The sequence below is a fragment of the Rhagoletis zephyria genome, unplaced genomic scaffold, assembly GCF_001687245.7.
Source record: "Rhagoletis zephyria isolate East Lansing unplaced genomic scaffold, Rhagoletis_zephyria_1.1 Rzeph_scaffold_01551, whole genome shotgun sequence".
Classification (NCBI taxonomy): Eukaryota; Metazoa; Arthropoda; class Insecta; order Diptera; family Tephritidae; genus Rhagoletis; species Rhagoletis zephyria.
The window spans coordinates 80,259-89,447 of NW_016158635.1; the positions used below are offsets into that span (position 1 = coordinate 80,259).

General features: G+C 34.8%; 1 protein-coding gene across 2 annotated transcripts in view; it reads right to left on the reverse strand.

Moving 5' to 3' along the window:
• Positions 1-904: 904 nt before the first annotated feature.
• The window catches only part of LOC108364405 (aminoacylase-1B-like), an 11,059-nt gene continuing 2,774 nt past the window's right edge, over positions 905-9,189 (reverse strand). The window contains exons 3-7 of one of the 2 annotated variants that reach the window (XM_017618082.1): positions 8,979-9,189; positions 3,849-3,995; positions 3,442-3,725; positions 1,615-1,748; positions 905-1,553 (exon numbers count right to left, since the gene is read on the reverse strand). In XM_017618082.1, the coding sequence (XP_017473571.1) occupies positions 1,349-1,553; positions 1,615-1,748; positions 3,442-3,725; positions 3,849-3,995; positions 8,979-9,189 (981 nt within the window). In that variant the 3' untranslated portion in view covers positions 905-1,348. The remainder of the gene's footprint in view (positions 1,554-1,614; positions 1,749-3,441; positions 3,726-3,848; positions 3,996-8,978) is intronic. The other variant, XM_017618081.1, reaches the window with a different exon arrangement.

The window sequence follows — 9,189 nt, forward strand, 5'->3', positions numbered from 1 at the left end:
TGCCAGCAAGAATTTGCAAACACGAAAAACATGTGGTTGTGGCGCATGGTTGCATTTTTGTCTACAATAATTTGAATAAATTAGTTCGTTAAATTTAAAAATTTATAAACACGAGCGATTTTTTTATGAAAAAAGGAAGTAAATAATTGTTGATATAATTAATTTAGTTAATTCCAATGATTTGAACTTAATTCGGCTGAAAAAAATGGTATTCGCAATCGGAATGCAATTGCAACCAGAGTCGATTTAAGAAACCCGACAGCTAGTACGATGAAGAAATTGAAATGTATGTCAAAGAAAGTCAGAACAACAAGAAATATACATGTATATCCTGTTACTCTCTCACAAGTGTCAAAAATGTGCCAAGACGCGCCAAAACTGCCCAGAGCGTGAGGAACGCAAAAACCCACATTTCGTGCCCGGAATCAACATATCAGCTGTAAACAATGATTTTACATGTATTTATCTTATATGGCTAATAAAAATACCAAATAACTACATTTTCTCAAAATTCTATGATGTTTTCCACTTTTGTTTTTATAAAATTTGCTTTCGGAGTTAAGCAACAACAGCTGTTACTTCAAATTGCCCTTTTGCACATTTGTGCCCGGAAAAAAGTCCGGGCTGTTTCGTGCACAAAGAAGAAGACATTTACGATCCAAAAGTGGAACGTATTCGCTCTCTATTACCCATTTTTCTAGCGTGAGGAACCCTTTCTGGGCTGTTTTGGGCACCCGCGTGTACCCGCGGGCTCATGTGGAACAAACCTAATTTGGCGTTTTATAGGGATTGAATTTGATACAAGAAAACACATGAATTTAAGAAATAATAAAAATACATATGAAAAAATGAAGCGAAAATTAATTCAGTAAAAACCTGCTTATTTAGTTACAAGTTTAAACTAGTGCATAAATTAGATAAGTGTTGAAACGCACTTCCGGGAACTTTTCCATGTTCCGTTTCCGAGTTCACTGAGTGAATATTCAAAAAGTGTATTTTTGAACATTGAATTAAGTTTTTATGTGTAATTTAATAAATTGAGAAATGAAAATTGGAATTGAAATTTGGCTTCATGATGTGCTACATTTTGAAGAACTATACTGTAATATCACCATTTGAACGAATGCAGCTCAAATCGTTAACCTTAATCTGATGAAAAACAAGACAAAATAATGTGAGTAATTTTTAAATTAATATATATATTTATATAAACATGAATGTATCTGTTAAACACTCTTAATATCCGCTGTATTTAGACTACAATCCTGAAACAAACCATTTCCGTATCGCAACATAATTCGTTTCTCTAAATAAACTTTTATATTCCTAAGAATGCTCAATAATAACATTATGCTTCTGCTAATTTCGGTATAATTTTCCTATAAATCTCAATTCCACGCAAATAAGTATCAGCTCTTATGAATTCATCGTGATCATGCAGTAAAACTGGAGTATTATTCATGGGCGAGAAACCCAAGGCTGGTATGCCAACTTCCCTTATATAACGGCTGTCGGTACCTCCAGCGAAAATTTGCTTTGATATTTTCAAACCCCTTAAAAAATGCAAAATCATCTTTAATTAGAGAAACAAATGTCCATTTGATTATAACCTACAATTCGTCGGTGGCACTCTTAAATGCCAACCAAAATGGATTGCTTTCATCTGTCGGAGTTGGAGCGACACGGGGACGTTTTTGTTCATATTCAAGTTCGATACCGCCACCAACGTCGTTGCACCATTGATGAAGCTGAAGTTGAGAAACATATTACATTTTTTGTTTAAGGAGAAATTACTCAAAACATATCGTCCCCATTATGTCAGAAACGTGAATGTGTACAAGTAATTTTTAAGCCAAAAACACAGCCGACTTCGATTCTCATATAAAACTTTAGGGGGACCCATGATTCAATAATACAAGGTTGTGTAATTTGTGACAGCTAAAATTTGACACTCCTTTATCTAGATTTGTATTTTGGAAGTAGGAGAAAGGGGAAGAATGTGATCGCATTTTGCGAAAACGGTAGTAGAAAGGTACTAAAAAAGTGCGCAAAGTATACAATTAGAAGTAAAATGTGTATAATTAATTCCATGTGAATTTGCAATATATTTGGTGTTTTAATGGAAATACTAAACAATACATAAAAATATGCATTTTTGATTTAAGTTATTCGTCATTTCCGGGAACAGATCTAGAATACCGACCGTTCAGCTATGCAAAAACGAAAAATGCAGATCAATAGAACTTTTTATGCTCATTTCAACCATGCCAAAATGATTTGGCGCAAGTAAAAAATGAAGAGGTTCTAGAAGGTTAGAGTTCAGTTTTTAGATATTTTAAATATTAATATCTTATGAACTTTATAACCGATTAAAAAGCTAATGACGTCACCATAAAGGTAATTAATTTGTTCTTCATCTGATGTACATAATTTATAGCCTTTTATATTTTGAAACCAAAACCACTAGAAAACGAACAAATATTATTTTTTCATGAAATAACCTCTTTGAAAAAACTGCACAATTAATGGTAAAGAATTTTATATTATTTAGAAAGTACAAGTTATTATCTTTAATTCGATATTACATATTTTATCTTGATCTACTTTTGGGTTTCAACAATTTAGTGATACTAAAAAATACAAATAAACCTTATTTGTGTGTTGGTGTTGGTTGATTTTTCCGACAGGGTGGTAAGATGATTTATTTTGGAACGAATTTCCGTCATCCCTTGTCAAGTTTGGTTTGCAGACAAACCGGTTTCGGCGTTGTGCCATCTTCAGTGTCATTTTTCGTTCTCCGAACCGGTTTGTCTGCAAACCAAACTTGTCAAGGGATGACGGAAATTAGTTCCAAAATAAATCACAAATAAACCTCTTATATCTTCTTTTTTTTACCTGCGCCAAATAAGTTTGGTATCGTTGAAATCAGCGTAAAAAGTTCTATCAATCGGCATTTTTGGTTATTTTATAGCTAAACGGTCGCTATTCTACACTTGTTCTAGAAAATTACGCAAACGAAGGTAACGCCAACGAATATTTAGTATGAAGAATTTTTGGTTTTACTACTAATATCACTAGAAACTATAGAGTAAGCAACATTCTGCACAAGTAAAGGAGCCGATTTTATGTGTGGGAGCGAGAAGACTGTTTATTACAAAACCTTTCTATTATTGAATCATGAGGAGGACCGTTAATTTTTTCATGATCCAATGATCGGATCTAAACCAAATTAGTATGGGACTACCTGTGAAACCTTTCCGATAGAAAAAGAATCATCGAAATATAATATACATATTTGGTATAACAAAAAACATTAAAAGGTTAATCAAGTCAATCCATTAACTCAAAATTGCAAAATTGGCACATTCATGCTTCTGGCATAAGGTTGAAGATTTAATAAATATGAAGATAATTTCCAATACACGATTTCCCGCGTTTTACCTTATTTTCGAACTCATTTTGATCCACATCAATCGCTAGACGCACGTCGAAGCAAACCATCAGCAATGGCGGTACAACATTACTTTGTACGCCACCACCTAGGCGTGTTAAATTGATTGTGGTCACATCGCCGATTCTTAAGTCGGGATTATTTTCCAATTTTCGCAATTCTTGCTCACGCATCGTCATCATTTTGTTAACGATATAGCGGACCTTCTCACCAGCTGTGTTTTTCAATAGGAGTGAACCATGACCAGCTGTGCCAGAAATCTGAAAATATATACCTAAACCACATTTTTTTCTGTATTTTACGCAAATCTTAATATTTGTTCGCATTTGAGTATGATCTACATACACACATACATACTTTAACTTGATAACACCTGCAATAAGTATTCAAAACTTACGCCACACACTACGTTCAGCGTAGAAGACCGGCAGTTCTTCGGTAGGCGACGCCAAGCCTTCATCCAGTGAAAATCCCACATTTAACGATTTGAATTCTGCGGTGTGCACAAATGGGCGCATGCCATAGCGGCCACCCATTTCTTCATCTAAATGTGGATTTAAAGATAAGAACAAGCTTTTTAAAATTGGGATTTTTTGGGATAAGGAGTAATTTTATGAATATATAGTACATATATGTGGTCACAAGCAATAACCGCCTAAGTCGACTTAAGAAAGAAAGTTATATATGCTATCGTATTCTTAAACCACTATTCCATGCGTATGTGAAATCCTCATCTCGCCAGCTAGGCTACATAAAAAGCTATAGGCGAAAATATTTTCGTTTTCTTATAAGGCTAACATTATAATCCAAATGTTTAAAACGTTTTTTCTCGAATTCAGGTGTTTCGACTTAGGCGGTTATTGCTTATGACCACAGATATGTACATACTACATAGCGTTACTTTAATATACAGGGTGGTGAAATGTATAATCTATCGAAAGGTGAATTTTGGAGTTTTAATTAGTTACGGCTTTTTGTATTTCAGCGACTAAGGTGAGATAGGGCTTTTAATGTTAAGTTAACGATATCGTCACTAAACACGAATAAAGGCGCGAGCTCAAAAGTCGATGGCGAAAAAAGACGAATAAAAAAATTTCAGCGTCAAAGACTCTTAACATACTTCGCCAAAGTTTTTTATAAGCATCTTTTTTCGCAAAATTTTTTTAAACGCCTTTTTTCGCCGTCAAAACACGCGCTATTTAAAAAAAAAATACGTTTTATTTCGAAGGAGTGGAAAATTGATGTAAGCTAATATGATTTCAAGTCCAAATCTTCTTATTTTTTATGCCATGTGATACATTCTTCCACACTGATTTCAAATTCTCAGTCTCAAAAATCGACCAAAATGTAGTCAAGCCAAATCGACTGCTGAGTGGAAGATCGCCCTATCTCGGCAGCCAGTTCGGAAACGCCCTATCTCAAAAGACTTTTCAAGAACGCCCTATTTCAGAATTTGGTTGAAGAACGCCCTATTTCAGCTTCCGATTCAAACACGCCCTATCTCAGCACATTTTTAATTCATTTTGAAGTGAGATAGAGCATTCTTCAACCAAATTTTGAGATAAGGTATTTTTTAATAAAATTTTGAAATAGGGCGTTTTTGAAAAGCTTTTTGAGACAGGGCGTTTTCGAACTGGCTACCAAGATAGGTCGAACTTCCACTCAGCAGTCGAAACACTGTCTAAATAAATTACGCAGAGCAAAAATTAAAAAAAAAAATATAATCTTATGATTTGCGAAAACGGAACGTCTCTAGACTCCACACTGTGATTGCGGTCGTCTAGACTTGTCAACTTGCTTGCCAACGTTTGAATTCTTGAAACAGGGACATCAATTTCAATGCTGTTTATTTGGAAATTTTCTATTTAAACAACAAAACAATTAGAAAGTTCAGATGATTCCCGGTACATTATTTGGCTACGTTCTAATTGCACTTAAAATTGTGTGCTTGTATCGAATATACGTATTAATGTCGTAGCCATTTCAAAATTTAACAATGTGTAATGAAGTTCACTGTCAAGACTTTACTATACGTCTCCGTAGAGCAAAAGGTCTATTTAGTTTGCTAAATAGAGCCTAGAGTTGTCGTAGAGTTTTCGATCTAGCTTTGTTGGACTGTGTACACGGCGAAAAAGTCTCGCTAAATAACTCTCACATAGACTTTGTAGGTGAGTCTTTCGTAGAGCTCTACTGAGTGTTTACACGTCTCTAGCGAGATTTTTGTCTAAATCTCGCGTTTTTTCTCTACCATGTACACTTAGCTTAACTAAGTGCCAGTTTGAAGCTTTTAAAAAATCGCGTTGATTTTTTTCAGTTTCTTCCAAACAAAAAAAAATTGTCAAACAAACTTTGTGTACTTTGTTACAATCCAATTGTTTAAAATCCATTTGTCATTAAAGTAGCAATAGCGTTCTTGATTTTAGAGTCGATTAACCGTAAAGTACTAACCTATTTTACATACATTAGTACTAATGATCGTCGAACCGACAGAAGATAAAACTCTAACCTCACATAAAAGGTTTGTATAGTAACCAATAGTCAGTACTAATTTGTACTAGAACCTGCAAATTTTTACAGGAAAAGTGTATGATAACCCAAAAAATTTTCAAGAGAGCACTGAATCGAGAGCGTAACAACACGGGAGAGCTGTAAATTCTTGCTAGTGAAATTTTTACTAGCAGAAATTAGCTAGCAGAAGAAGAAGAAGAATAAATGTCAAAAGCCGGCATTTGTTGAATTGGTTTAGTACAAACAAAAGTAAAATGAGTGGAAATCAAAATATTTATGATGTACTAGACTGTGTAAGTGCTTGTGTGTAAAGCAAAGAACTGATTTATAAATAGTAAAATGTTTACAGCAGAATATCAAAAGGGTGCAACAACTATTCACTTGCAAGTTTTTACTAGTTTTGCGTTCAATAACTTTTTCTGCTAGTTTTCTCTTCTTCTCCATTTTACGCTCTATTTTGCTTTTACGCTCTCACTGCAATGTTTTACTGGAGAAGTTACTACACAAACCTAAAATGTGACCGCAATCACACCAAGCAGTAAGGAGATAATAAATAAAACTAGAGTTATAGTCGTCGAATCAAAGAACCTTAGCACACTAGGGTTAAATAGAATATGTAAAATATATATACATATTTTAAGAGTTCTAAATGTTTTTACAACGAGATTTCTAAAAATTTTTTCTTGCCAACAAAACCGAGACATGCCCTTCCTTGCGGTCGTACCTAGCACAATGAAAGAAGAGTTCAGCTAGGAGAGGAATAGGTTCAGAAATGAACACAGGCTTAACACTGCAGGTCTACGCCGGGCTAAATGGTTACTGGGTGCTACAACCTTACAAGGTGCATGGCAATAATAAATCTTCCCAAGGAGAGATTAAGGATGATAAGAGGTTTTCTGACGGGTCACTGCAGACTGAGGGGTCACCTGCACAAGCTAGGTATCTGGTCGAACGACCTATGTCGTTTCTGCGAGGTGACAGAGGAGGCTTCTTTGCACCTGCTTTGCAAGTGCGAGGCGGTTGCGAGAGATCGGGAAAGGTATGTAGTCCAACTCTGCCCAAGTGAAGAACTTATACAATCGCTAACCCCTGGAGATCTCCTCAAATTACTAGGTTCTCTAGGGTTAGGTGAGGAGCTGTGAATGGTTGAGGGCACAATAGATCTCTTGGTCGCAGTTCATACCTCTATTTCAATCTATCTACCTATGCAGTGAAGGAACAACTAATTTAAAATGCAGTAATCGGTTGAAGTAATATTTTCTGATGGTCATGGAGAGAGCACTGCCCTTACTTGTTTTATATTAAAGTTGAGTCGCGTTTAGGTCATTCATTTTATTCATCGCACAAAGTTTAGTTGTTTCTACGTTCAAGATTCCCTTAAAATAACATATAGTACGTATATATGTACATATAACGAGTTCTGTTACGACTGGGTTCGACCTTTTTGAGGGCCACACTCATGCAAGAAAAGTGCTTCTTCAACAAGTACAATTTGAGAGTAATCTCTTTAGAGTCTGAAGTTTAATCCCTACGTACATATACACCATAGCTCTTGATTCATTTACTACTATTTGTATACACGCGAAATAATGAATATGAATAGTTATCGCGATGTATTATCTCTCCACGTAAGCATATTTATGTATATGTATATAAAAAAGTGCAAGTGGAGATTAGACCGGGTGGGTTCCCATATAAAAAGTTGTAACTATTCCTGCCCGGTAGACCAAAAACATTTTTTTTTATCAAAAACCGGTTAGCTAGCAAATTTTAATTTGTACCCTGATTTTAAGGTAGGATATACGTATTTATATCGTCGAAAAGGTTATTCTGAGAACCATATATCGGTAGCTTAGTGTGAAAAGTTGTCAAGTCCCATTTTCTAAAACAATTACATTTAGAACAATAAAAAATACATCGTTTCCAAAAGCATTGACCTATCTGTTTTGTTTTTAACCATTTCTATTCAGTGATACGCAAATTTCCTACGTCTTAAACAGTCACATGAAATGTCTCAAAGAATGTATAAACTTTTCATCACCGTTTGGAATTTGATTCGTTAAGAGTGTTTTAAAATTTTTAGAAAATAGGTGCTTTAAGCAAATGCGTTTGAAAGGTTTTTATTATCTCATATCAAATAAAAAAAGGGACTTAGCAACATTTTACTCTAAGCTGGCGGCATCTTTTTAAAATCAGTGAAAAATGGATCACTTTTGAATCTTTTAATTTTATGATAACTAAAATTTCGCGATCCAATCTAATGTTTATAGTATATGTACATTAGACCGTAACGGAAATTTTTTTTTTCGATTTTTTTAAAGTACTTTTGCAAGGCAATTTCAAAAAAAAAACATTTTTTTGCCGTACCTAGGGCTTGCCTTTTTACATTTTTCCTCAGCATTTAAAAACTGATCTTAAAGTATGGAAAGGAAAGGAATATCGATTCCTATTTCGAGGACGAACTTTTTTTGTTCCAAAGTTCATTGACCTCAGGAACTCCGTTCTAGTACTTAACTACCAGACCTCAGTCCCAACCAACCTAACAAACCACCCTAATATCAGTAAATTAAAACTCACCAAAAATTATGAAACTTTTGTTGAGGTAGAATTTCGACTCGAAGGCAAATTCGATTTATTTTTACCGAACGCGGGGTCGCCTTTTTGCATTTTCATAACGTCATATCCTCCGCATTTACAATTGGATCTTAAAGTATTATATATCTATCGATCTTTTTGTTTCGAGAGACAATTTTTTTGTTCGAATGTTCATTGACCTCAAATGCTTCGTTCTAGTATTTATACACCAGATCTCAGTTCTATCACACTAACGTACCACTCTAATGTCAGTAAATTAAAGCTCACCAAAAATCGTGAAACTTTTGCTAAGGAAGTATTTTGTCCAGTATGTCCAATATTTTCTTCCAAATTTTTGTTTGCTTGTAAGATGGTACGGTCTAATGCACATAGATACATATATACATTTATCACAACATGTTTTCTTTAGCTATTCTAATCGTACCTGCGATAAACGATATGTGAATTGTACGTTTAAATTTTGCCCCGCTCCTCTTCAGTGCACGAATTGCCCCCAGATATTGCATTCCAACACATTTCATATCTTGCGTGCCGCGTGCAAAAATTCGTCCTTCATCATCCATTTCAGCACCAAATGGGGGATGAGTCCAATTTTCTGGAAATACCGGCACTACATCCATATGCGAATGCAATAG